Raw genomic sequence first — 27,306 nt, 5'->3', positions numbered from 1 at the left:
CTTTCTCAGTCTTCGGGCACTCAAAAACTTCAGTTGCACAGCCTTGGTTAGTTTATCAACTTTCCGAGGAATAGTTTAGGATAGAGTGCACGATTCAACATCGGTAGCTATCAATGGTTTGCCCACATAGACAGACCTTCACAAGCCAGAGGTTTTCTCAGAAAGAATCAGCCAGGAGAAAGCCAAACCCGCCAAAGTCGAGATAGAGCAATTGAGTTAGGAACAATTGTATTATATTATATCATTATTTTATGACATTATTTATTATTATTATTACTACTTACTTACTTACTTCATGATCAAGTAATATCTATATTTTTATTAATTTATTCGCATTCTTTAAAAAAAATATATAAGAGAAACTCGATAGTATGAAAAACGAACGCACTCTCCTTCAAAACTTACAAAATGTTTCCGGTTTATATATATAGATAGATATATTCATATTTTTTATGGCCATTACCAATAGTTCTTAAGTTATATTCATACAAATAGTGGAAAGGGTTATTAGGAATAAAGAAAATGGTTGAATTACAATTTCAAAAACTTAGAAATATTTTGAAAGTCCAATTTAAACTGAAAATTAAATAAATCATATGAGTGAAAGACTAGTATTTTCATTTCACATATATTCACTAAATTTTTCGATCCGCAGTACATTCTATGAGCAGGGGAAAAAAAAAAACTAAAGAACCGGATTCTATCTACCAACCAACTTTCCGACTTCTGAGAGAAAATGCCACCGTTTTAGGGCAAGTCAGAATTTTGTGTGAGCTTGCTACAGCTATTAATAGCTATTGGCTACGGTCGATTTCTTAGGATCGAATGTTTGTGATGAGTCTCGTTTGAGTCAGTCAATATATGTTGGTTGAAACATACTTTTTTATTTTCTTCTTCTTTATTGTCTTCCTTTTGATCCTTTGTTATTGCGAAGTGACCTTGTTTCCGGGTAGTTCTTGGGCATCGTCTCCTGTTGATACCCTCGTGTTATTGACATTAATGTCAGAAGGGCGGCCACTAATGTCAATATGATCTTTTGATGGGTCGATGCTAATCTTCGGGGATGGGTCGATGCTAATCTTCGGGGATGGGACGACGATCTCGATCACATGAACAACATTTGGTAACTCGCTGGAGTTAGTCGAGGGCATCAATTGGTTTAGCCTTTTCATCTCCTTGCCTTTGCCCCACAGCACCATGTAGAGACCACACACTATCAGCCCTGCTCCCAACGCGCTGCCAATATTTGCCATAACATTAACAGCAAATTAATCTCAACCTCATATTTCCAAATTCTTGCATGATATTTGTACATATATTACGTATACATTCGATCAACATAGTTTGTCAAAGAAAAAAACAAAATATTTCAATATAAATAGATTTAACAAGTAGGTTTTTATGAAAAGTAGTTAATTCATACTAAATCTATATTTTAAGAAACGTTTTTATCACAAAATAATGTAAGTTTTTGCTAAAAAAAATCAGAAAGTAGGCTTCTTCTTTTTTTTCTTTCTAATTGTAGCACATTCAATATTTATAATATACTATGAGTATGTATATCTACATATATATATATATACATATTTTTATGGCCATTGCCAATAGTCCTTAATTTATTCATACAAATAGTAAAAAAGGTTACTATAAATAAAGGAAATGGCAGAATTACAATTTCAAAAACTTAGAAATATTTTGAAAATCCAATTTAAACTGAAAATTAAATAAATCATATGGGTAAAAGACTAGTATTTTCAACCCCCTCCAAAGAAGAAAAAAACAAAGAAGGCATAGTATATATATGTACCTTCCAAGGTGCAGTTTCTCATCTAGGACCATGGAACCTGCTAAGGCCACGAGCACGAGCATAAGAGGGTTGAAGATCGATACGAACAGAGGCCCCCTCATGCGCACGCACCAAGTAATTAAGGTAATGCACACTCCAGATCCAATGATCCCCTGTATGGGTAACATTAAATTATGAGATGTATCGTATATTGATACTTCTTGGTTATGGAGTGAAATGAACCTTTTTTTTTTTTTATCACATTTCTTACCGCATATGAGACGCCCAGAAGGCGGATGTTCCAGCCCAACTTCCACTGGGTCCAATCCTTCTCCCGGCAGAGGGCGAAGGCCACTGCCTGTACGGACCCCATGAAGGACATGAGCGCCGTGCTCGAGTAATGCGCCGGGTAACTCTCGCTCATCTTGGCCTGCAGACATGCACTTTTTAGTCTCTTGTTAATCAATAAATCAATACGAAATACCGATCTATGGACAAAGAGCAATGCAGTCGGTAATTTATACCTGAATGATAAGCCACAAGGCGTAGCAGAGGCAGCTGCAGACGGCCAAGAGGGAGCCAAGGGCTCGATCACTGGACTGGTGTGCGGCCAACGAAGCTGCAGAATGGCCTGCGGTGGTGGTTGTCTTCAACAAGTTCACATTTGTCGACCACAAAACGATCTCTACGCCTTTGTAGAAGGTGAGTAACATTGCCCCACCTATCCCCATTAATGTGCCCGCCACCTTAGCCTTCCCTGCCATTGTTCCCAGCCTCAACTTCTCCAACCTACGAATACAAAACACCGAGATATCCTTGAATGTTCCTCTCTCACAATGATGTTATATATAGTTTGTGAATATGTAATTACATATATATGTAGTCGCATATATAAAAACACAATACTTATATAAAATGGCATGTAATACAACTTTGGAGCTGGTCCATGAAGAGGTAGAGCTGGTGTCCTCCTCGTGCAGATCTCAGGTCTAGGTGCTGGTCAGTGGGTGGTCGGGGGCTGAGGGATGGATCTGAGGGGTGCATGGTTGGGTTGTTACCGGTTTGGGGGGGTGAGGTTTTGTTGTTTGTGATTTGAATAAATCCAGTCTAGGCTCGTTGCTTGTCAACAGGTCCAAAAAGGCATCGGCAAGCGCGGTTTATAGTCCGCATTAATACTTTTCCTTCGTCGGTTTATATGTCTCGGAATCCACAGCCCACAGTCTTAACTGTGTGTAGATTTGTTGTTGGTACGAGCCGGCCGACTTCTCAGTATTATGTTTTAGGTGTCTTGTATGTGTTTTGTTTCTGGTGGGTATGTATATACTCTATTAATTATGAACGAACGAAATGAACTTTTCATCAAAAATAAATAAATAAATAAAAGAAGTACCCAAAGGAAATGGCCAGTATGAATGTCATTCCAGGAACAAGGTTTGCCATGGCTGAAGCATACGTCGCCGACGTCAGTGCTAAGCTCTCCAGGTATAGATTCTGACCCATCGATCCCCTGAGACACAAAAGAAATCAATCGTGCCGTCAATCATCCATCACATGAAATTAACCTTAATCTAATCAGCACTAGTGCTAATGTACATATACATATATGTATATATTATTGATAAGTATATATATTATGTATTTGTTATTAGGTACATGCACATATTTCCTTATTTTACTGGGAATTGTTTGTAACTTTGTATGGTCTAATCAATCAATGCCTGCATGAGTCAGTGTTGTTAGTCTTGACCGGGACGACAGCAGACGTGTCGTGAGGCTTGCCACGTGGCTAAAATCCCCAAAAAGCAGCATTGCATGCAGCGGGAAGAGAGCCAAAGCAGTCTGCAGTCTTTTATGTCAGCTTTTTCAGCGCTTTTTGGACATCTCCCCCCCCCCCTCTCTCTCTCTCTCTCTCTCTCTAGAATCAATATTTCTAGAGAGAGAAATATTTATTCGGTGAACTAAAAAGCCGGGCCGGGCGACACGTGTCCACCGTAGCTACGTATAAGCAACCTTATTTCGCGGGCGAAATTAATACGGGCCGGGGGGGGTAAGTAAGGACGGGGGACGTAATACAGCTGGCAAACAGCTCTTTTTCACCTGACGATCCGCCCGACTGTTCAATTGCAGTTCTGCTTCTTCCTTATAAATTTATATCGGGAATGAATCAGTAAAAATCAAATCGGTCATGGTAATGGAGCAATTCCATTTCCCGTAATTGCGATCGCTCCGATCATGCACGCGCTCTCTCGCATAAACTGGAATATCCCGGAGAGTTCCGGGAGTCCGATCGATTAGCGTGAGTACTACTACGACTACGAGGAGGTTCAGGCATTGGCATCGAAATATGCACTCACCCGAAGAGCCCGCAGAAGAAGGCCTGCACGAGCACCTTCCACGTTAACTTCGGCCTGTTCTTCCTGCAGAAACAATGAACATTACATATCTTGATCACGTTCAAGTAGCTGGAGAGAAAAGATGTATCTCGATAGATAATATAACGTAAAGTAAACCATCCGACTGAAAGCTGATATTCGAAAGATTATTAGACCACCGTATATGGAATGGAAATAAGATGCGCTGATGAATTATCGTGGTACCTTTCGAAGATGAGGGCTACGGGGACCATGAACACGGTGGCAAAGATGAAGCGGTATGCCACGACGATGTGGAGGCTCATACCGTCATTGGCCACGAGCTTGTAGAGGATGTTAATGCCCGCAAACGCAGTCTGGACGACCACCATTATCAGGGGCGCCTTCATCCCGTGCATGGCGTTGCAAAACCTCTGCATCGCCATGATATACATCCCGAGCGAACAATTATACGGGAGGACGAGCCGAGCGACGCGTGTATATAGTCGTGGGAGTGAAGGAAAGACGAGTCGAGTGACGGGAGGAAGAAGAGAAACTGTATTTGTTCACTTGGAGATCAGTGAAGGATTATTTATGGGGAAGATGTGTGATTTTGTTTCCCTTTCTGATCCTCTCTTAGCTATTGCTGTGTTTGCTCATTCAAAGCCTATATAAGCTGCTATCAATGCAATGGTGTAGAGAGAGAGAGAGAGAGAGAGAGAGAGAGACAGGCAGACAGACAGCTGGTGTTTGAAGAGGAAGGAGAAGGAAACTGCGTATTTATACATGCGAAAAAGCCCTAATAAAGTGCAGTTAGTGGTGGTGGGAGAGAGAGTGCCGATCGAGGGCGCTATTTCCCCAAGAGCACAACACGTCAGCATGGACGTATCGGCCCTGGCACGTGACGCAGCCACAAGTAGTGAGAGATTGTGGTGGCGGTGATGTGACGGCCGCCGGGACACAGCATCGACGACGATCGGATATCATCGCCCAATCGGCAATTGCTCACGTTTGTCCCGCTCGTGTGTGTGTCTCTCTATATATATATATATATATATATGTATGTATGTACGTACACGAGAAGCGATGTCGCTGAGATTAGAGTCGTGACTCGAGATGGAATAAGATTTTCTCTATGATCGAGGGTTTGTGAGTCAGAAAAAAAAAAAGATTAACTTGGACTTGATCTACTCAAATTAATCTGCACAGACTGAATGGTCGTTATTAGGATATATTGTGATATATGTTTGCTTGCTCCCCAAGTGACCCTCTCAATTTCCTGTTTCATTTTCCAGTTGTATGGTCACAAACAGACGATGTAAATCTCCATTTACATGAGTTGTATAATTCATTACTCTTAATTATATCTAAGGAGTCGCACCGCGTGCGTAGCGATTAAAGGTCAATAAACCTACACATTCACGAAGAACCGACAAAGTTACGTTAAATAAGCTCAAACGGTCAATTCTCGTCGATCCACATAACATAAGTCGTTCAAGGTGAAACTTCGATACTTTTAATCTAAATATCGGTTGAATACTTGGAAATATAAGATCGTCCGGTTGGAACCTTAATGTATATTGATATACGTATATATACAATACATCTCAATTAGTTACCCGGTCATATTAAATATCTCACGAGCGCACAAACAATAATATTAATAGATCACATGACTAATTGCACATTTTATGCCATTATCAGATAATCACGATGAGACTTTGCACCCATATATCTCTCGATGCTATTACTATTGGAGTTGAAGCCACCACCAGCACGGTGGTCTAGTGGTTAAGCATCAAGCGTTCTACTTGAATATCACGAGTTCGAATTTCACTGAGTACATAGAACTCGCCACTATATGGGTGTATTGTGGGATGGCGGTGATCGACTCATAATATTTGATATAGTGAGCCTTGGACTTAATTCACTAGTGTGTTAGTAGCGCTGCGGTGACCAAGTTAGGCTTAAGTCTCAGTGAGCTATGGCGAAAGGAACATTCCGTGGCGATTATGTTTCCTTAGTTGGGACAGCCACAACGAGCTAATAACCCGACCTAGCCTTTTATTTAACAAAAAAAAAATAGAGTTGAAGCCGAAGGAAGGCAGAGGTGGGGCCGTCTCTGACGTGGAATTTCTCCTTTTATATTTATATTTTTGTTATTTATTTTTGGAATTTTACTTTTTTATGAGTATATACACCGGATATTCAGAAATATAAAAAGAGTCATAACTAATTCAATTTGAGCTGAATCGATCATTTAAAAATTAAAATATTCTCAAGGGAATATTCATGCAAGATTCAAACTTAAAATATTTTTCCAGTGAAAACAAGCAATTAACAAATTACTTTAACCGAAGAATGTTGGAAACGTGAAATTTCACTTTGATCGTGCAGAAAAAGGTTGGAAGGGAGGAAAGGCAAGAAAGCAAAGGAGCTGCCCCGACACGTATGCTGGGCTTTGTCTCTTGGGCCATACCACACGTGGGCATATTGCTATTTTGCTATTATATATCGAGGCCCTTTATTTGACTATCGCTTTGACCAAAACTCCCATTCCTAATTGCAAAGCCGCATTCACCCCACATCAGTTTTTTTTTCCCCCCCGACGTGCACTAAGATATCTTAAAGTCCAACCGTCGAGCCAGACCACTAAGTGAATAAGACTCGTCTAATATATTTTTATTTATAAGATTCGAATTCGATACCTTATTTAAGAGGTACAAGCGCTATTTTGATGATTTCTTCTTTTTTGGCCGAAAAAAATAGAGAAGTGAACAAATACATAGATGAACAAAAAAGTCAGGTTCAACACAGTGACGTTATTCTCGACTTAGAAATACGAATTAAAGTTTTTAGCTCGTTTTTCTTACCCTTTTTTTCATATTTTCTCTCTCTCTCTATTGGTTTGATGAATCCCTTGATATGCAAATATTATTCGAATTTCCGAATTTTTGAGGTCTATAATGCGCTACTTAAGAAATTCGCATCAATCGTCACATGTTTATTCGGAAACCTCGAACTTGTCGTGTAGCTTTTTTTTTTGTCTATGGCTTTCTGCTTTAAATGTTTTTTTTATTAGCTCGGTGGCTTTCTGCTTTAATTAGTGGGTTAGCTTTAATTCCAAATAAACGATGAACATTAATCAACTAAGCCATAAAGCTTGTCTAAAATGGCAACTGATTGTCTGATCGTCGAAGGAACTGACGCGACATGAATGTTCTCGGAAGCAGCAGAAGTACATCAATAATAGGCAAATGTAATCATTTCGGCTGTATTCAATTTCGTCAAGTTAAACAGAGCTTAGCAACTTTGATTTGATGCCTTCTGCGTTAGTGCTCGTGAACTCACTTGGTATGTAATCAACTATTTGATCATCGATTAGCACGGTGTGCTTTGAAAGACATACGGAATATAAGCTGAATGATTTGGGATTGCGACCAAACGGAGGTCTAACGGTTCGACATCGGAGATGTAATCCCATCCCATGTAAACATCTGTTTAAGTGACTCTCTGATCAGTGATAACTCTGCCCAGCTTCCTAGTCGGGTAACCTAATCCGGCGTTCAAGAGGCCCACAGGCTGAATGGAACTTCTCCTACATACGTCAATATATTTCATTGACACTGTAACTGCATTTTCTAGTCGGGCAAGTTAAGCCGACGATCAGCAATTATCTGTTTAGGAGGCCAACGAGCCTAATCGAACCTCTCCTATTTTAATACTCTTCAAACCACTTAGATCCCAAATTACATACAAACTCATTCAACAGATCAAACCAAAGCAGTCTCGAGCTTCGGCTCGCTCAAGTTTCAGTAGTTATATTATACCTCCGTAAGGATCGCGAGAGGAGATAAAGTACTGCAGTAAGATGCATGCGAGCCCAAGAGGATACTCAGATCAATTCAAACAAGTCGTAGAGAGACAGAGAAGTACGTACCACCAGAAAATGAATGTAAACAGACCTTTCTATAAATGATCACTTTTATCACACTACAACATAACTAGACGAGTCAGTGCTAGATTAAATATTCTCAACCATCCAACCTAACCTACCATTCTTAAATACACCCACCCTCGATCTGTAACAAACAGAATGTATTCATACCTCTCTATTTACGCACATCCCCTTTCTCTACAGGAGAAGCAATCTGCAACAACAGTTTGTAATAACGTGAGATACTATTAGTAAGAATAGATGCGATAGTGCAACTCGTTTCTCTTTATGCTCTTCTGATTCTTCCTGCTTTCCCTTTATTAACTGCTCTGCTGTGTGAAAGATGTCTTTAATGGAAGTGGCAGTCTAACACTGCTCGTTCTCATAGGAGATTACTCGAGGAAGCTACACCCCTACATGGACTGGACCCTCCGAAGATCCCTTGGCGGTCTTCTACCTTCTGTCACAGGAACAACAATCTCCACCAACTGCAATGATCAACAAACAACACACCAATATTTAATCTCGAGATGCGACCTGCGAATGCTCAAATAGCAACGGAAAAAACTGCCATGGAAATCGATATAAAAAAGCTGTATCCTTTCCTAGCAATATTCACATAGGACTGCAGTGGTTACAGTTGATTGTTGGTTATTGAGTTGGTATCACTTAACTTATCATATATTCAGACTTCCCGATTTCAGATCCCAAATGGAATTGTAATTCAGCCACGTCCAATGAATCAATATGGCTCGAGGACATGGAAACAGGGCTTCTATACTAAATTCTGAAATTCTCGAATGTTGTCTCAAGTGAAATCATTTCTCCTCATAACCCTCAATCTTAAACACTTTCATCAGTAGAGTACTATTTCACCAATAATCATAATCGGATAAGGAAAGGAGAGCAAGCTAGATGATTCGCAGACTCGAAGCATGAAGACGAGACAAAAATAAAGCCACAGCAGCCCATAGATTGTACTAGAAATACAACAGCTTGGCACAATTTCATGACCAACTATCACGCAAATTTTCACTACGCGATCCAGAATGAACAGCACATACCTTTTCGCATTTTTCCTTGTTCAGCTCGGCCTGCATTCATGATATAATAATTTAGAATATTGTAATAGAAGCTCAAGCCATGAGAACAGAGATAGGATGGATTCGGAAAAGAAATCTGGTAAGAGCCTATGTCTATGCATTACATTGTAAAGCATGCACTCAGAGGGCACATGGAACCATCAAACACAATGGAAAATAACATGACAGGTTCTTGATATTGTTAAAGCGAATATACGAATTTTCTCAAAAGTTATAGTCTCCATGTTCCACTGCTTTCAACAGTGTGCTTGCTTTCTAATTCCGCATAGTAGTCTGCATCTTTTGAGGAGGCTCTCTCAGTCTTCGGGCACTCAAAAACTTCAGGTGCACAGCCTTGGTTAGTTCATCAACTTTCCGATGAATAGTTTATGATAGAGTGCACAATTCAACATCGGTAGCTATCAATGGTTTGCCCACATAGACAGACCTTCACAAGCCAGAGGTTTTCTCAGAAAGAATCAGTCAGGAGAAAACCAAACCCGCCAAAGTCGAGATAGAGCACTAGTTATGGGAGTTCCAACTCTACTCACTATGTCACCTACTCAAATGAATGCCAGAATCATTTTCAGGGCCGGACAATTCATATAATTCTCAGCATTGACTGATATTATCAGAAAGCCATTTAGAAGGTGGGAGACTAGGTTGTTTGTGCTGACAAGGCATTCTGTGGGAATAGGTGTCAATAAGTGTAAATGGAGTATGAGTCGGATACTAAGATATCAGATTAGTTCATCTCAACATCTCACACCAACAAATGTTAAAGCCGGCAATAAATGTAGGAACTCGTGATAGAGTCGGATACGGAAATATCGACAGGCACTAGTTACTCTCCTCGTAAAGGCTAATGGGAAATGGGGTATTACCTCTTCTCTTAGAAGTTGAGCATTCTCCTCCTCGAGCTGGGTGACCAGATTTTCCAGCTCTGCAGTATATGCCTGTAAGATCAGACAGATAGAAAGCATCTTAAGAATGAAACTCCAGCTAAAGATCACCAAACACGATTGTTCCTATCGAATTGCTTGAGAACACACTCACAGATACAATTATTAATTAATCAATAAAAAATTCAATCTTGGAAGAGCAAAAGGAGCATAAATCAATCAGTGTTCTGTCTGAATCCACAATCCGATTCTTACCTGCTTCCGTTCACGGGAGCGGGCGGCCGATTCGCGGTTCTTGATCATGCGGCGCTGCTTCTGCTGGGTGGCCTTGTCCACGGGCGGCTCCTCATGCAGCGCAGCCCTCCTCTTCCCTCTCCCGCCCCCACCTCCTGCTCCTACGGGGACCCCCAATTGACCCTGAGGCTGAATCAAGCTCCCATTGACCATCACGGAAGGGACGGCCCCGGGTCCAGGCGCAGCGGTTGCAGCAGCCTCCACAGGAGGTCCGACAGCAGCCTTCATCAGGAAATCTTCCAGGGTGACCTGCTGGTCCCTGCCGCCATCGGAAGGGTGCTGCCGCGCGGCGCCAGCCACGATCTCCTTCCAGACATCGTCGACGGTCTTGTCAGCGTCATTTCCCGCGGAGTGAAAAAGGGGAGGGGGAGGATCGGGGGCGGGGTCAGAAGGGGGGTTGTGGTTGGCGTTGGCGTTGGCGTTGGCGTTGGCGTCGGGGTTGGAGCTGGAGCTGGGGGTGGTCTCGGGGTAGAAGTTCTTGAGGATTTCGTCCATGTTGATAGAGCCGGCGGCGGCGGCGTTGTCGGCCATGAGGGGGGAGAGGGATGAGGCGGAGATGAGGGAGGGCTGGCGTGGCAGATCCTGATTAGCTGCTCTCCTCCTCGTTGTCGACGCCATCATCGTTGCCGCCCTCAACCCTCCTCCTCCTCCGAATCTCTCGGCTCCCTTTCAGACTAGACCCTCTCTGATCTTCCCACTCTCTCTCTCTCTCTTCACCGTCCGACTTTGTCCGGTAATCTCTGTCTGCTCAGAGGATTTGTCGGGGAGAGGAGACTGAGTGAGCTTCGGGGGATATTTCAGCTCAGCAGTTGGGAAATGAAAGACTGAACCTTCGCCGGAAGAGAGAGAGGAGAGAGAAATTCACGGGGCAGTTCCAACAAGACAGAACAGAACAGAACAGAACATTGATGAGGATGAAGAGGAGAGGAGAGGAGAAGAAAATGTTGCTTCGAACTTCGGAGTTGTTCAATAGTATGACTATGAAATTATATTATATTATATTATATTATATTAAAAAAACACATTACTTTAGCAGAAAAATAAATTCTACTCTTCCGATAATTCTATATTCTATCCTGCAATGTTAGCAAATTCGTAAACGGAGTATTAATTACATTGCTAATTGACATATAATTATTATTAATTGATGATTCTGTTAATTCTTTTTTTTTTTTTTTCAAACTGTAATATTTTGAGGTAAAGATCATTCTTTCCGAGAAAGAGAGAGACAATCATGAATGAAAAAGATTCGCGTGTCGTCCAAAATTCGAACTAAATCGATTCTACTTATGAATAATTGAGTGCACACCGAAAAAGGAAAAAAAATAAAATAAAAGAAAAAGAAAAAAGTAAGATGATTATCAGAACAGATGCCGGAGGATGCCGACTCCTGCACGGCTGCTTAGGATTTCTGGCTCCACCAGGCGCGCATGCGCCTGAGAGACGTCCGGTGGGGGGGGGGGGTCCGCGCGTCTGCTCCTGCTTGCATGCTGCCTGGAGGTGTATACGCCCGGCGGCGTGGAGATGAGGGTGGGGCCCACTCATTTGGCTTGCTATCCAAATGTCAACAACACCATTGCCCCGTTTCTTACCCACAAAAGTAAAAATAAAAATGTCAAACAGCACCGATCGCCCCGCCCCCTCCCATGCTTTAACTCGGTTTTTAGTTGAAGTCATTCGTCCATCATATTTTGTCACGAAAAAACACCAATTAAATTATATAAAATTAAAATTTTGATATTAATCACTTGAATAATTATCATAATTATTATTCATTAAAAAAATTAATGTAAGATTATCTAAAATTTTCTCAACTTTTAGTCATAGTCCATTTGATCGTTCAATGTGTGTGATTGAATAAAGAGGAATTTATAGGGGAGGAGGGAGGGGAGTCTGAATGATTTGCCATCCTCTTGAGCTGACTTCGCCGTCCCATAAAGAAACTGCGCACTGAATTACATTTTCCTTCTTTTTTTTTTTTTTTATGTGTTTGTGTATATTTTTACATATGGTATTTAATTGAATTACATGATCGGGATCTCAATATATGAGTGTTTATGTTTATTGTTGGCTCCATCCACCCAGCTCCCAAGATATTCCATCTGTCCAACTTTGCATGGACCGGACATCCTCTCGAACTCTCCCCCGTGTATAATATACACATAATAAAGACCCAAAAAAAAAGAAAGAAGAAAAGAGTCACATTGTCATAGCGGATCCCCATGTAATAGAGAAACTTCACTGGGCCGACTTATCAGGCCCAACTAAGCCCATCAACTGACTCTACCCACCGAGCTCTTAGTATCACGTGGACCCGGCGCATGAATGCCTAAGTTGCAGGATCGGCGGGACCCGCAATAATTCATGCATCGAGGCACATGCACCGGGAGCAGAGATTAGATTGGCATTAGATCTTCTGTTGTTTTAACGAACTTTACGGTTACAGTGAATAACAGTAACAGACTCCATTTAAGCTCCTCCCGCCCAAAAATGTTTTAACCACTGAATTAACCATTACTCCTCTCTTCTTCTTCTTCTTCTTCTTCTTGCTCTTCTTGGTTCTTGAAGAGGAACCATGGCGTCCGATGCAGCCATCAACGGTGAGCTTCTGGTGCGGGCCTTCCACGCGAAGCTTCTCCTCGTCCTCCTCCTGCTGCCAAGTCGTGGCGCCTCGATACCCACCAGTGAGATGGACTTGCTGCTCGCAGCCCTCCGATCCCGAGGCTACAACCTCATGGGCAACGCGATCGCCACCTCTGATCTCCAGTTCGACCTCCTCTCAACCCCTTCCTTCACTCTCTTTGCCCTTCCGGACTACTCCCTCTTTGCTCTCGACATGGCCCTCCCCTCCTCCTCCTATGTTTCTGCTCTCTGCATCCACGCTGTCCCTCGCCGCCTCTCCGCCACCTACCTCCGGCGCCTTTCCCTCTTACCATCCTCCAACCCCCTTCCCACTCTCCTCACCGGCCGCTCCCTCAGTGTCGGCTTAAGCAATCAGTCTCATGGTACTATCCCTCGAAGCATCGCAGTATCCATGGACGGTATAGAATTAACGGCACCAGGAGTTTACTACAGCCGCCATGTGGCCGTCCATGGGCTGCGTCGGTCTCTGCCCATTCAGCCTCAGGACAGTCAGTCTGTTCCCAGTGGGCCCCCTCATGCTCACACGCGCCATTCTCGGCAAAGGCCGTCCAAGCCCTCAACTAATGCCCAAAAACAATCCGATCTCATAACTCCCAGCAGTCACTCCCCTCTCTTCCCTCCGGCTCCGACGTTCCCTCCGCATCCGGCTCATCTTCCAACTTCGGTACAGCCACCAGCCCCGGCTCCAGAAAGTATGAGTGCAAGGACTCTGGAGACGAATGTGAAAGTTTCGCCAGTGCCTTCTCCTGTGATCAGGGCGCACTGGGAACAGCTTCCACGGTCACCGATGGCCAATGGGGTTCTCTGGGCAAACATTGAAGACCGCACTTTCCAGCCGATGGCGCCACTAATGAAGGGCAGCAATGTGGGTGATCAGACAGTGGAGGAGTTCGAGGGAGGCCACATTCATGTCCTCAAACGGCACAGCGGTTGGAGTTTGGAGATACCAGTGGGGCTCCAATCTTGATCGCGCACTGTTCTCCAGCTTAAACTTGGTTCGAGTCTTTTTTTTTTTTTTTTCCGGTTTCAGTAGTTCTTATCATCGGCATACGACTCATACCGAAAGATTCAGATTGTTTTGAAAGACATCAGAATAAGACTACATTCATCCTTATCTTCTTCGATGATTGACAGTTCGGTTCAGATTTGTAGTCCAATTATTTCTACTGCAGGCAAGCCAAGTACAATCTTCAATTTCTTCCCTTTCTATTGTTGGCTTTAGTCCATATTCTGATTCAATCGATGCAAAACTTCATTAATGACTGTAAAGCTGGGGGCAGCAACTTCTCGGTGGAAGCCACAGACACAGTATCAATGTAGTCATTCCAAACAGGCCCAATGCAATGCCAAAACTTAACACGAATCTCTGCCGCTTCCAGTAAATGATCATCGTGGAAAAAAGTATTTCCCTGATGCTAGAAGGTACTCAATTATAGATATTACGCGTCGTTCCTAAGAACCGAACTCGAATCAGGAGCAGCGAAAATAAAGAGCATCACAGAAAATCACTCTAATAAAAGATCATTCCCCGATCCTTGACAAACATTGAAACTGATGCAAGGACCATTTACCGCATTCATCAGCTAAACATGCACCAGCAAATAGAACTGAATGTGCATGGTTTACATCAACAGATTAAGACTGGGCTGCAGACCTGCAATCTGTACTCGAGAACCACCTTGTGCCAGTGAAGTAGACTCAGTGCTCCAGTTGGAATACATACTCCGTTAGGCGTTGCAGCTTATCTGGGTTGAGCTTCTGCTCTTTCAATACGGGTGGCTTCTTCACAGTGAGCATCAGAGAAACAGGGTCCACGAGCCACCCTTGCTGCAGGACATCTGGCATAAATCATCCAGGTTAAGACGAAAGCATCTAAGCAAGCCCCCAAATCAACATGAAGATGCAACTCCTCAGGAGTGGGACATGATACTCCATCTATCCCAATAGGGACTAAGCTCAAGTAAACATCATCATTGCAGGTTTTCTCCAGCCACTAACAAGAAAATTGATTACATAGAAAAAAGTTTTATGGACACACAAGTTCGGTCCTTAGGATTAAATCTCACAATATTGACAAAACCCCTTATTCTTAAATTTTGCAGAAAAATACTGCTTTGCAATTTCACTGAAACTGGGGACTTCTCAATAACTCTAATTAGGTCAAAATACCATTCTTCCTGGCATACCGACCCAGAGTGGTATCTCACCGATGGCTCGGGCCCCCACACCTATAACAGGTTCTTAGATACTCCATTTTTTAATATCAATGACTAGATCCACAATCATCTTTTCATTGACACATTCTTACACCTTGCAATGAGAGAATAATGGAGCTGTATCTCTTAGCCTCTGCAAACTATCATCACCACCATAATTGTTTTTGGCCAAATAAATCTCATACTATTCAAAGCTAAAGCATATATTATAATACAACACATAAAAAGTTTCAATTGTAGGGCACCAGTTATTCAAAGAGCATTTTCACATATACGATAAATTTTAGAGAAAATGTCATCATATATCTGAAGAGTTTGTCAAGCTTACAATTTGTGGCATCATCTTCGGTCATTCCCAAAAAGAGTGCAGTGTCTTGGATGCTTATTGTTGAATAAGCAGAGCACAACAGTTGAAACATCTTCCTGGTATAAATCTCTAGGGGGGGGGGGGGGGGGGGGGGGGGGGGGGGGGGGGAGGAAACAAAATACAGTTCAATAGCAGTAAAAATTGTCAAGACTGAACTAAGTATATCAAGGAGCTCTAAGGAAGGAAAAAAGGAGCAAGAAGAATGAAAGATAGCAATGGATTAAGTTAAAGATTCACTAAGCTAATGGATACGGATGAGATCAACAAGTCAACATCATATGCCATCACCAAATGGGTGTATTGGGAAAGATGAAAATTCTTTATTCCCACGTTGCACTTGGACAATCAAGGTCAAGCTGATATGTATGCTTTAACAATCTTAAGAAGTGAACAGAGAGAGTGGGAAAAGAGATCTGAAAGAGAAACTAACCCAAAAAAGAATTTACGAGGCCCTGGGTTTCCTGACTCCAATCAAAGCCCCGCACGGCCTCATGGACACCCGCATAGTCACGAGTCCATAGCTTCTGACCAACTTTCCAAGCAGCAGCAAGTTCTGGCTGGCTCTCTTTGATAGCAGCAGGAATGGATTTCCATAGAAATCGTGCACTGTTTCTGTCACGCCAAACCAAATAGGTTCAGAAGCTAATGACCTAAAGCAGAACACCACACAAAAGCCCCCGAGAATAGTTACCAAGAAGTTCACAAGAGAACAATTTGATCCTAGAAAGCCTCCACAATCGCTTTCGGTATTAGCGCACGAAATAACCGTCCGAAGCTCTCCCGAGTTATTTGCATCAACTATTTCCCTAGAATCGAAGTTAAAGACCGTCATACGGCACATTCTACATCCTAGGCCATCAGGGAACCCTAGCGCGTAGAGCAGGACGGTGCCACCAAATGGTACTCCTTACTCAATCACTCAAGCTATCCCTCATATTAAGCTTAAGCTAAAGCGGAAACTTTTCAATGTAAAGAAGCATCATAAAAATTACGAATGGGCGGAGAGAACCATACTCACATGTCATCAACGTAGAGGTAGCCAAGTAGATGAAGGGCATAAGGCCATTCGTCTTGGTAAGGGACGCCCTCCGCCGCCACCTGCAGCAAATTCCGGCGGCAGTCAGATTGAGGAGAAAGGATGAACCGACAACAGTGAATGAGGAGTCCACGGAACAGTGAAAGGGTACCCGGAGCATGAGAGAATCGCAGATGTCGGCGACTTTGGAGTAAGACTGGGAGGACAGAGCCTCCCTCAGTTCGCTGAAGTCGATGGCGATCCCACCTTCCTCCATCCCTGCCAACTGCTAAGCTATGCTCCCCGGCGTGCAGCTCTCGTGTTCAGGCCGAGCTTTTGGTCTATGCAGTACGTGCAGCACTGCGATGGAGGGGGAGGGGGAGGACGGAGGAGTTTGCCGGGCTGAGCCTCATGTTTAACTCCAGTACTTCACCTCTGCTAATGGGCCAGGATGAGGCCCAATTAAAATGGGCTGGGCCTGTTCTAGTCGTTTTGTACGTCTATTCTCTCTCATTTTCATCCTAAGAGACATCTAGAGATCGCCATTAATGGCATTATGATTTCTTTTTTCGGTTACAAAGGACACGCCGACCGTCGCGAAAACTTTTTGTACCAGTGGTAAGAGTTGAATTTTTGGAAAGAGGTCAACGTTGCAAGAGAGGTTCTCTTTATTTGGACCAAGCAAAAGATCCATTTGATAATGCAAAGTGCGAATGAGCAGCTTCCCATTCTTGTGCAGTACGATAATTTCCATAGCGATCAATAATAACTTTCAGGGAACTAAGGGAGCTACTCCGAAGTGAATCGCATTCCATTACTAAGCCAAAAACACAAATAATACAAGGCAAGCATCCGACTCTGAGGAGGATCATCATCCGCCTCGGCGTGTTCTTTATCATGTAAAACATAGCCTAATTACTCTAGAAAGAAAACCTAGGAAATAAAGCTAATGTTCAGAAAAACAAACGCAAACCTGTAATCTACGAGCCATGTGGCTAGTAAATAAGAGGACTACATAGCTGTCGGGCTCGAATGGACCGGGGTATCATCAAGGTTCTGAGCTTCTATTACCTGCTTATTCTGTCTTACCGAGATCTTCGGCTCTCCTGTTGTCCTCGACACCGAGTACATCATCCATCATGTCATCCTCCCCAGCATTGATGTCCTCAACATCATCTTCATCATCCTCGTTGCTGCCACTACCTGGGATCTTCCTTGTCTTAGGACCATGCTCAAGCCTGTGGGTGTCCAGCTCCTTGTCCATAGTCTCTTGCAAGTTCAACATATCCTCATTGTTGTTCCCTTTTCGCGCTTTCCTCGCGTTTTGCCACCTCTCCAGCTGCTTCTCAACGTTAGCAATGTACTGCTCTCCTATCTGTTTCTGGTACTCGGACAACTCCTGCCTCCTAGCAGCCTTCCACTCTAGGAAAGTCTGTAATGCAAGCAAATAATTACAAAAACTCCAATAAATTTCTTAGTAAAATATGTGGCACAAACAATAGGCCCTTTTTTATATTATCATTTTTATTTTTTTCCTCTTCTCCTGTTTCTATGATGTTGAACATGATTTCAATGAAAAAAAGCCCACCTGCTCCCTTGCCTGCTCAGCAGAAGCTGCATCTTCCTCCACTGGTTTAGTTGGGAGATAATATATTGGGGGCTTTGTTTTGGTCCTGGAAGATAACAAAGTTGTTCAACAGATTAAAATCATAAGAAAAATAACAAGCATTGTGATCCGCCTCACAAACCTTCAAAACGGTGAGAAAGTAAAGCATCAAGCTGGTTTATCATATCATGCCCGTAAAATAGAAACTTATCTTTGTCTCTATAAAACTGTGAATATGGAGACTTTTGGACCAAAAGTAAAAATAACCTGCAGCACAATAAGGGAAATGTTGTTGGACATACTGCAACAGCGCATTTTGGAGGGTATATTCTAAAGAACATGAAGACAAGAATTGTTTGCTGGCCACATGAAGATCACAATATAGGAAAATCTACCTTATAAAATTGCAAAGTTTTCTCTGGTGCTCGCTCCACCGAAGAAACAGCAATTCCAACTTCTTCTCCTCTGCCTTGGCAGCAACTCGTGCCCTGAGAGTCTGATGGGAGTAGAGAAATTGGAAAATAAAATGTCAAAACCCAAGGATCAACAGCTTCATCAAGGACGCCACAGAAAAAAAATCTGAATATTCTCAGGAATCAGTACTATGTACAGGCACAACTTGTTAGAAAACGAACCAGATCTTGCTTTCTCTTTTCTGCAATTTGTTCACGCTCTTGCTGCCTCAGCTTTTCACTTTCTTCACGCGCCTTTTGTTCGGCCTGTGGAACATAGAAGGATGTCAAGTACCCAAAAAGTATCAATAAATAACTGAAAACTCTTTGGAGGCTGTTCAGAGACTGCTTCAGATCTATAATTGAATTCAGTTTCCTCAATAATACCAAAATAACGGGCTGTAGGAGCAAGAACAAAAGCAAACCAAAAAAATGTATAAGCTACACAAGCAACATTCCTAATGATGATCATACCATCAGACCAAATCTATTATAACATTGATGCTGTTGAAAAATATTGCCATCACATGATAATAATAGCAGAAGACTAATAGATAGAAGACAACCGATAAAGAGTTACAAGAACTTACCCTTTGTAAAGAATTATTTCGCCGCATATATGCTTCTGTTCCTGAAAGTTTCATGTCCTCTTTCCGGAATTTCTGAAGAGTTCAGAGAATTAGTAAAAGGCTGATGGCTATCCAAAAAAGTCTTAAGTACAGATGTCAACTAAGAGCATTTTTGTGATCGTAATGCTACTTAGCATACAAGACAGATACAAGCAGACTAAGATAGTTTTTCATTTCCCCAGCATAAATAGAAGAATAACATGCTTTAACTAATATCATGTTGCCTAACACGATTTAAGAACTACACGTATCAGCAATCCCAGAAGTGTGTGAGAAGACATGAGCAATAGAAACTTTAATACATCATAGACCAACATAACCTAATGACTGTTGAAGAGAAAAACCAACCATGTATCCATACCTCTAAAGTGCCAAGAAGCTGGCCCAACATTCTTTTATTTCTATTAACCAAGCTTGGGTCCTCATTCTTCGGTAAAACCCTCGGAACATGTTCAGAGGGCAGTGCTTCAAGTACCTGTTACATCAAGAAAACAAATTAATTTGAGAACCAACACAAGCAGCGACTCAGTTCATGTTTTTTTAAATGGCAGGAATTAGAGTACCGTCTTCGGCTCTCGCCTATTGCCATCTCTTCCAAATCCACCACCCCGGTGCAAATCAGATACTTTGCCATCATTTGCACTAGCAACAGCACCCTCCTTTGTAGATGCAACGTTCTTTGCATCCTTTGCTGTTTCTGCATCCTCAGTGATCTCTCCATCCTCCACCTTCAATTCCATGGCAAATACAAGAGCAGATTAGATGCTCTCCCCCCAGACTATTCAATTGATAATAAAAAGAAAAAGCTACAGCTTTTAGCAATGGAGCTACGAAGAATCTAGCATAAAACCGTGCCGATAGCCATTCTTTAGTACATTTGCAAGATTTTCAGCCGGTAAATTCTAGGGCAACATAAATGATGTACCTTAACAACTGCCGATAAGAGCCGCCTCTTAGATGGAGGCTGATCTTCCCTATCAGCTCTATCTGCCTGCAAATCCAATATTCAACATGCGGCCACAGCAAAACAGTCAAAGCTTCAGCTCGTCTTTCCTAACACAATAGAGTAAATTGAACGTGGAGGTGAGAGTAACGAACAGGGCGGATAAGCCCGCGGGGGCGAGCTCCGTTGGCGGCGACGTTCCGAGGGCCGGCTCCGGAGAAGGTGCCCCGGCGGAGTCCTCTAGGGTCTCGAAGCCGCTCTGTTATCTGCACGATCAACGACCATAAGAGGATGACGAGGACGAAGGAGATTACGAGACGCGATTGACAGAGAAGAAGGGGAGAATGAAGGAAGTAAGGGAGGGGAGGGGAAGGTAAGGGAGACCTCGCGCTGCTGGCGGTGGAGCTCATCGATCTCTTTGCGGAGCTCCTCCTCCGTCTTCTCCACCTCCGTGCTCGCCATTCCGTCGGCTAGAGAGTGTGCTTCCGCCGTCGTCTTCTTCTCCTTCACCGACGACAGAAGAGGAAGGCTGCCGTGCAGCTCAGTCGGTGACTCGGTGGTGCCGTGATAAGCCGAGCAAAAACCCTTGTACCGGGTTCTACTCCTCTGCTTTCGGTCCTACTTTAAAAAAGTACACACTTTTCCCATTTTCTTTCTTAGGGTTCCCTTTTTCTATTTATTTTTACTTTTCAGAATTACCTAACACATAAAAAGAAATAAAATCATGAGGTCTCCAATTCGATTATTCCGTGCCTCCATTTAGTCTTGTATGAGATTATAATCTCTCTTATAATAATAAAATAAAATAAAATAAACAATTCTAATTTTTAGTTTTTGTAACTTTTGCCACTTTAGTTCTAAATCTTTTTTATGACCCGACTTGGGGGTTCACCACGGCCACAATCTCACCAACCAATACCATTTTTTTTTTACTTCTTGCGAGGTCGATGAAGAGAAGGATTGATGGCGACGAGTTCCCCAGCCCTCCAAAGTTGAAATCATCAAAGGTCGATCACGATTTGCGAGGGTTGGGGGGCTCACTAGCAACAGTGGTCGCCGGTGATTTCGATTAGTGGTGGAGGCCGTTGGTGAGACCATAGCCACCCCCTCCCCTCTCCTTTGCCATGGCGTTTCCATTTCTTCTTTTTCTTCCTTTTCCTTTTAATTTCAAACAATTATAATTAAATATTTGACCATTTTTTAGACAAAAAAAATGTTATTTTTAATAGGAAACGTGAAATCCGGACTAAAGTGGCAAAAAAAAATGAAAAATTAAGAACTAAAACAGTAAAAGAAGAAGTTTAGAATTAAGGTGGTAAAAATTTTAAAGGCTGAAAAATTAAAAGTGTCATTTTTCCCAAAAAGAAAAGTAATGACGGCATTCTTTGGATATTTTGCTTGGATTACTTTACTTAATATGGTATCGATTGATTTGGACCATAATAAAGTATAACGGACACAATTTAGAAATATATCATATTACGAAGGGTTGAATTTTACGAAAAACAGTCGAGATATTTGTGTGATTATATGAGTTGACGCCTTATATTGAATTGTTATTATAGGATATATATCACACACAAGAAAATGCTCAAATTGCTATGGATGGACTAATTAGCATTAGGGGGGAAAAAAAAAGAGAGAGAGTAGGAAATTAATAATAAATAAGATTGTGGACAAGCATAAGAAAGGCACGAAAGATGACGGTCAACCGAGACTCGGCCCGCTCCTTAAAAATGTAAACCAGTTATGGGCTTGAACACCAGGCCGGTGTGACCCAATCAAAATGCCACGGTCCAAGTACATATACGTTCAATTTCTCGGAAACTGATCCTAATAGAGCAAATTACTACGGAAACCGATCTGGCTCGACTGAATTAATTATGGTCTAATTGGATATCCGAATATCATGGTTTACACCGAAAAAATTAGTGCGTAAATTGGCATACAAACACTAATGAACATAGAATTTGAAGCAACCATGTGGTTGTTAAGTTTCGATGACCGATCGGCCGATGATGAAGACTTCCTGACGGCTCGTTGTATGCTTCTCGTTTGTCTTTCGGCTAGCTACTGCTTCTGCTTCCAACTACTACATCGGATCCTCATCACTCGGCGATAATGGCGGCGATAAGATGATGTTCCATGCACCACCGTCAATTAGCTACATAATAATGAGGGTTCATCATCTTCATCAGCAATGTGCTTGCTGACTGGTTATTTATAGGAAAGGGCATTTGACAGTGGGCCACGAAGTTACTAGCTGTGGCATCGGGTGAGGGAAGCTGGGGAATGCCGTGTCTACTCGGATCGAGCAACACGAAGGGAGCCGCTGCATCAGGAGCTGGTTTCGATGATGATGCGGTGGAAGCCATGGCCGTTGCTCCCACGGGTAGAGGATGATTATGTGTTCCTTCGTACGTGGTTATCAAAATCGACATGTCCTCTAGACACCTCTGGACCTGAGAACACACACATGAGGAAGTTCATGGAATGAAGAGAAGAAACCGATCAAGCATAGCGAAAACCCGATTGGCACTGGCCAATTCTTTTTCCGAACTTCTGGCTAGTTCAATCTAATATACCCTTTTATACAGTTGATCGCCTTCCCTCTGTCCTTATTAAAAGAAATGTGTCAGCATGTTGATCAAATATATAGGCCAATTGATATGAAAGCTACCTGTTTCCTAACGGGGCATCCCGGTGCCATGGTACATCGATAGTAAGCTCTCGGGCACGGATTCCCTTTAGAAATTTTCTGCCCGTACTTTCTCCACTGGCAACCATCATTCATCTGCCAGTATCATTAGTAACAACGGTGCGCCTTTCTTTTAGCTAAAATTACTCTACATAGATGACGCGACGCGACGCGACAAGACATATTTAGAAGAAGTGTAACTTATACTTACCGTGCCTGAATCACATCGTGCTCGAACAGAAACCCTATTCTTTCTGTTGAATGCGGATTTGGAAAGACCAGCCGCCATGATGCTGTCCCGCTCGTTCCTTGTTGGTGGCATCTTTTCTTGGATCATTGAAGAAATTGGCTGTAATTCCGAACCCCGTTCCATGTCAGGATATCGGTGACTGTCTCTGCAGTTTCGTATCTTCAGTGATAACCCCAAGTGATCAGTTTCAACGGTCATCGCATCCTTATCATCCTTGCTCAAGGAGGGCATCGACTGAGACGTTTCCTTACACTGAGTTGCCTCAATCGGGTGGTCCAGAATTTGCTTGTCATTCCCCCAGAGCGAGAGATAAGTCTGGGAAGCCTCAATTGAATATATCATTCAAATCAAAGCTAGATGCATACTTATCGAGCTACGACGTATCTCTAGTTAGCAAGGTACCTTAGGGTTATGATCGGTTCCACGACGAAGAAGAAGTTCGACCTTTGTTTGAAGATCGTAGTAATCCTTCATGGTCTGCTCCACGGTCTGCCTGAGCATTTGGTTCTCTTCCTCGATGCGGTCCCTCTCCTTTCGCAGCACTTCCGATCGACTACATCTTACATACAATATACAAAAACATCACACGCATATACAATTGTACATATCAATATATATAGATATATGGACAAACAGAGTTACCTACCTCTTCATCTTCTCGTTCTTCTTCTTCTTCTTCAAGTTCAAAGCAGATTCGAAGTCGACGGCGTTACGCCCGCTGTTGTCTACTCTCGCTTCTTCACCATCAGTTGGACGGACAGCACTGATCGTCAACTCCCATATATGATATATATCTCATATATATATATATATGAGAGCATATGTCTATGGTGCTTTTTGGATAAGGCACACATGAGTAACTTGCCTCGAGGACGTCATCATCGTCATTATATATAAAAGCTGAGCAGCAATATTATGGGAGCTCTATTAGCTAATCCTCAGCTCGTGATTGATCGTCCTTTCGACTGCGTAAAGAATTTAATTCTAAATTAGAGATTCGTGTATTTATCCACTTTTGTATTAATACTTCATAAATATGTCGTCTCTAATCCACATATGTAGAATCCCGGATATTTTCTATGTTTAATGTACGTAGAATATCGAGAAGACTTGACACGGTTTCCAATAGTAAGTGTGCGGTGGCCAGGACCGAAAGAAAAAGGCATCACTCATGCATGCAAATTGCGAAACCCTTTCCACACTGAATTGACTTATTAATTCTAATTCAATGAATTTTACCGACTTTTTATTTCTGTATTATTTGTATATGACAACATATAATCAATTTTAAAAAAAAATATTAAAAATTTTCTCCATAATATGAGTGAACCCCTCAAAATATATGACATTTTTCAAATTCGATGTCTTGAATGCCCTTTAAATACGAACGAAAATTCATTTCTTTTCATAACTTTTTACTTACTACAAAATAATTTTATCCTAACTCAGAAACGACATCTCCCATTTTTCATTACAGCATATTACTATATATTATTTCTATAAAGACAAGTGTCCGGACTTCACCAACTCTAACCACATACATGAATTCAATACAAGCCCATGGGAAGAGTCATCCATACAGACTATCTCTATTGGGATCATATTATAGGACTCTTTTTTACGTATCATTCGCATTTTCTAATGACTAAATTACTCATTTATTTGCCATCGTAAAATTGTTTTTCACAATTTGCAGTAGTGTATAATAATTATTATATGTACTTAATATAAATATATATTCTTTATATATCTTTGCTAAATATCTAATATTGGTCATAGAAAAATTTACCACGTAACTCGCAAGTGTCGACTAATTATTGTTTAATATATTAGACAGACAATTAAGCGAGTAAAGGCATCTATGTTTTGACCTTATAACTCAGAATCTTAATTAATTCATGTCATTTATATGTTTTTATGTATGGTTTGTATTTTAAAAAGTTGGATCACCGATGATCGATACTCAATGAGATTGACATTTACGACACGAATTATCCCTTTCATGGTACGATTTCTCTAGCATTTGAGAATCTATGAATAATAAGCATGACAACCAAACTAAATAAGATTTACGCGTCACGCACAAGACTTTCATGTTGTAAATGGTTGAATCTCAGATCCGTCGAAATCGTCAAACTCCCATAAGTGCCTCAGTCTCCCTATTGCTATTCTCTCTCAATTAATTAAATTTCTATCTGGGGTTTCAATTAATACCCCTTCCGAAGTTTCTATTATATGAATATATTAATCACCATCCTTAGTGAATTATTAATCTTATCATATAGCACAAAGTCATAGGCCATTAAAAAAATACAGGCGTGTATGACATTGACCGGCGGCCCATTTGAAACCCGAGAGTATGAAATATAAATAATTCGCAAAGCATCTCCAATTGGTCTTTTATGAATACGTATATATGTATAAATATACGGATTGATTCAAGCGATTCGACGCGTGTTTCACTTAAGTAAGGTTTCGCGTTCGAGTATTATGAATGGAAAAAAAAAAATCAACGCCGAGAAAACTTTGTCCCTTAATGGATCGAGCTGACTCGACTAGATTAGTTGACGTGCAATTAGGTCTCTGAATATCAGGATCCATGTCGAAAAAAAAAATCAGTGATAGCAGATTTCTTGGATCATAGAAAGTTAGAAACAGAGCTTGTGGTGCACTATATATATAAGTGCGTATATAATATATAAACATATTTTCGGCACAGTGATATTATATACGTTTGCAACGAGAGATTCGCGAAGAAGATAACGTAGAGTCAAGTATGCATGCACTTGATATACCAGGTGATCATTATTAAACACATTAAATTAAATAACATATAGAAGGTAAATGAAAAATGACGACATACATGTGATGAAAATCAATTTTCCCGAGTCTCTCGGGAATTCGTTTACTTGATTAGTCATGATGATGACAAGACGAATTAATATGTCCACCCAAAATGTAATATTTTTCTTGACTCTGACTAGTGTCCCATCGAATGCATACAGTACAGTTGAAATGAAATCAATGCATTGTAATTAATTTTTAGTATTTATTTATCTTTTCAAGGAACTGATGACAAATCGTTTTTTTTTTTTTGGCTAAATAGACCAATCGGTTCTTGGGCATGGTGGAACTGAAAGATCAGAAATTACAAATTGGGCGTGATCAGTTGAGCCGACAGACATATATAATGTGTGCGATCTGGGTATCTTGTGTTTTCCATGGTATCCGAATCCTATCTCGTATAGGACGGGTCCTTAGATTTTGGAATCGGACCAAAATTTGGAACCGAATACCTCAATTTCCACGTATCTGTTTGGAATGAACATTTCTATTTCCTTCGAGTCGTATCTTCCGACTCTCTCACAGTACCATCATTGTCATTATTGAGAAAATCATTGGCATTTGTCCCATGTGAGCAGAGATGGACGCAGGCGAGGGACTGAGGGAACAGTTGTCTCCCTAAAATTTTCTCGAAGGTGCATTTGGCTCTGAAGTCGGAATTCAATTTCACTCCGCTCTAGTCACTAAGGATAAAATGTGTAATAGTATACAGGGGAACTTATTATTAAAAATTGGGTGTAATAATTGTATAAAAAAAATAGATGTGAGGATTTATTATTAAATAGGAGATCAAGATAAAAAAAAGAGTATGTATATATATAAATGTAAAAATTTATGGAGAATTTATTATTTAAAAATTATTTGTAATGATGATAGAAAAAACTAAATGTAAGAATATATTATTAAATGAGAGAAAAAGATAAAAATTAATGATTATATTGTTATATAGAGGGGAGAATGAAGTGAAGTAGAGTGAAATATAATTTATATTCCAAAACCAAATATTATATATATAGTTATTCGAATTTTGATGAAATTTATAATACCCACCTCCTAACTTGAAGAAAGTATTTTACAATTAACCGCCTTAAGAATTTCGGCCCTTAAGTCAAATCTTGGTCTGTTACTGCATGTGAGGAAGTAGGAGGATGCCGACTCGGAGGAAAATGCTTTTCTGGTTTGGAATTTATATTTTTTTTTTCTCCTCTTCACACACAATAATAACTATAAATAGGATTAAGTTAAGGTTGCGCTGTGATACAAGTGTGATCATTTCTACTGCAGACTGTGG

The 27,306-nt window shown here is 41.4% G+C and overlaps 6 protein-coding genes across 9 annotated transcripts; 1 reads left to right on the top strand and 5 right to left on the bottom strand.

The window, feature by feature from the left end:
* Positions 1–570: 570 nt before the first annotated feature.
* LOC116202305 (WAT1-related protein At1g25270-like) lies at positions 571–4,879 on the bottom strand. The gene is made up of 7 exons (XM_031533820.1): positions 4,384–4,879; positions 4,141–4,203; positions 3,177–3,293; positions 2,311–2,575; positions 2,058–2,216; positions 1,808–1,959; positions 571–1,236 (listed from the first exon to the last, which is right to left on the bottom strand). The coding sequence occupies exons 1-7, from the start codon at positions 4,590–4,592 to the stop codon at positions 924–926; spliced, it is 1,278 nt and encodes a 425-aa protein (XP_031389680.1). The 5' UTR covers positions 4,593–4,879; the 3' UTR covers positions 571–923.
* Positions 4,880–8,082: 3,203 nt separating this feature from the next.
* On the bottom strand, positions 8,083–11,327 carry LOC116205012 (bZIP transcription factor 12-like). Its single transcript, XM_031537431.1, has 4 exons — positions 10,314–11,327; positions 10,041–10,112; positions 9,139–9,168; positions 8,083–8,562 (listed from the first exon to the last, which is right to left on the bottom strand). Exons 1-4 carry the CDS (start codon positions 10,971–10,973, stop codon positions 8,488–8,490), a joined length of 837 nt encoding a protein of 278 aa, XP_031393291.1. The 5' UTR covers positions 10,974–11,327; the 3' UTR covers positions 8,083–8,487.
* A 982-nt stretch (positions 11,328–12,309) lies between these two features.
* Positions 12,310–13,962, top strand: LOC116203232 (fasciclin-like arabinogalactan protein 19). The gene has a single exon (XM_031534906.1). The coding sequence runs from the start codon at positions 12,928–12,930 to the stop codon at positions 13,960–13,962; it is 1,035 nt and encodes a 344-aa protein (XP_031390766.1). The 5' UTR covers positions 12,310–12,927.
* Positions 13,963–14,387: 425 nt separating this feature from the next.
* On the bottom strand, positions 14,388–16,990 carry LOC116204640 (COP9 signalosome complex subunit 8). The gene is made up of 5 exons (XM_031536814.1): positions 16,766–16,990; positions 16,597–16,676; positions 16,009–16,190; positions 15,540–15,647; positions 14,388–14,833 (listed from the first exon to the last, which is right to left on the bottom strand). Exons 1-5 carry the CDS (start codon positions 16,868–16,870, stop codon positions 14,694–14,696), a joined length of 615 nt encoding a protein of 204 aa, XP_031392674.1. The 5' UTR covers positions 16,871–16,990; the 3' UTR covers positions 14,388–14,693.
* Positions 16,991–17,383: 393 nt separating this feature from the next.
* Positions 17,384–20,824, bottom strand: LOC116204639 (pinin). Its single transcript, XM_031536813.1, has 10 exons — positions 20,608–20,824; positions 20,379–20,489; positions 20,206–20,271; positions 19,844–20,008; positions 19,642–19,755; positions 19,242–19,313; positions 18,835–18,918; positions 18,595–18,695; positions 18,182–18,266; positions 17,384–18,025 (listed from the first exon to the last, which is right to left on the bottom strand). Exons 1-10 carry the CDS (start codon positions 20,683–20,685, stop codon positions 17,669–17,671), a joined length of 1,233 nt encoding a protein of 410 aa, XP_031392673.1. The 5' UTR covers positions 20,686–20,824; the 3' UTR covers positions 17,384–17,668.
* Positions 20,825–21,924: 1,100 nt separating this feature from the next.
* LOC116202861 (probable WRKY transcription factor 9) lies at positions 21,925–23,984 on the bottom strand. Of its 4 annotated transcripts, none has more exons than XM_031534495.1 (5): positions 23,818–23,984; positions 23,574–23,730; positions 23,133–23,495; positions 22,904–22,999; positions 21,925–22,685 (listed from the first exon to the last, which is right to left on the bottom strand). In XM_031534495.1, exons 1-5 carry the CDS (start codon positions 23,823–23,825, stop codon positions 22,380–22,382), a joined length of 930 nt encoding a protein of 309 aa, XP_031390355.1. In that variant the 5' UTR covers positions 23,826–23,984; the 3' UTR covers positions 21,925–22,379. The 4 variants fall into 4 exon arrangements, with proteins under 4 accessions (XP_031390355.1, XP_031390352.1, XP_031390353.1 ...); XM_031534492.1 differs by having other exon boundaries at positions 22,904–23,017; positions 23,818–23,978; XM_031534493.1 differs by having other exon boundaries at positions 22,904–23,017; positions 23,574–23,724; positions 23,818–23,978.
* Between the last annotated feature and the right edge of the window lie 3,322 nt (positions 23,985–27,306).

This window comes from Punica granatum, chromosome 4, assembly GCF_007655135.1.
Source record: "Punica granatum isolate Tunisia-2019 chromosome 4, ASM765513v2, whole genome shotgun sequence".
Taxonomy (NCBI): Eukaryota; Viridiplantae; Streptophyta; class Magnoliopsida; order Myrtales; family Lythraceae; genus Punica; species Punica granatum.
The sequence above is the reverse complement of the archived record's forward strand: the minus strand, read 5'-3'. Positions and strand labels throughout refer to the sequence as shown.

Excerpts from the sequence above, each read along its gene's own strand:
- LOC116204640 (XM_031536814.1), bottom strand. The coding sequence starts at position 16,870 with ATGGAGGAAGGTGGGATCGCCATCGACTTCAGCGAACTGAGGGAGGCT. Across the intron at positions 15,648-16,008 it reads CCTCGTAAATTCTTTTTTGG|AGATTTATACCAGGAAGATG; the intron begins GTTAGTTTCTCT and ends CCCCCCCCCTAG. Across the intron at positions 14,834-15,539 it reads CGAAGATGATGCCACAAATT|ATGTCCTGCAGCAAGGGTGG; the intron begins GTAAGCTTGACA and ends GATTTATGCCAG.
- LOC116202305 (XM_031533820.1), bottom strand. The coding sequence starts at position 4,592 with ATGTATATCATGGCGATGCAGAGGTTTTGCAACGCCATGCACGGGATG. Across the intron at positions 3,294-4,140 it reads TTCTTCTGCGGGCTCTTCGG|GGGATCGATGGGTCAGAATC; the intron begins GTGAGTGCATAT and ends TTTGTGTCTCAG. Across the intron at positions 1,960-2,057 it reads TTCTGGGCGTCTCATATGCG|GGGATCATTGGATCTGGAGT; the intron begins GTAAGAAATGTG and ends TTACCCATACAG.
- LOC116204639 (XM_031536813.1), bottom strand. The coding sequence starts at position 20,685 with ATGGCGAGCACGGAGGTGGAGAAGACGGAGGAGGAGCTCCGCAAAGAG. Across the intron at positions 20,272-20,378 it reads CCCGCGGGCTTATCCGCCCT|GCAGATAGAGCTGATAGGGA; the intron begins GTTCGTTACTCT and ends TTGGATTTGCAG. Across the intron at positions 19,756-19,843 it reads ATAGGCGAGAGCCGAAGACG|GTACTTGAAGCACTGCCCTC; the intron begins GTACTCTAATTC and ends TTGATGTAACAG.
- LOC116205012 (XM_031537431.1), bottom strand. The coding sequence starts at position 10,973 with ATGATGGCGTCGACAACGAGGAGGAGAGCAGCTAATCAGGATCTGCCA. Across the intron at positions 9,169-10,040 it reads CTCAACTTCTAAGAGAAGAG|GCCGAGCTGAACAAGGAAAA; the intron begins GTAATACCCCAT and ends TCATGAATGCAG. Across the intron at positions 8,563-9,138 it reads ACAAGGAAAAATGCGAAAAG|TTGGTGGAGATTGTTGTTCC; the intron begins GTATGTGCTGTT and ends TGATCATTGCAG.
- LOC116202861 (XM_031534492.1), bottom strand. Across the intron at positions 23,018-23,132 it reads CACGATGTGATTCAGGCACG|ATGAATGATGGTTGCCAGTG; the intron begins GTAAGTATAAGT and ends TGATACTGGCAG. Across the intron at positions 22,686-22,903 it reads GATGCCCCGTTAGGAAACAG|GTCCAGAGGTGTCTAGAGGA; the intron begins GTAGCTTTCATA and ends GTGTGTTCTCAG.
- LOC116203232 (XM_031534906.1), top strand. The coding sequence starts at position 12,928 with ATGGCGTCCGATGCAGCCATCAACGGTGAGCTTCTGGTGCGGGCCTTC.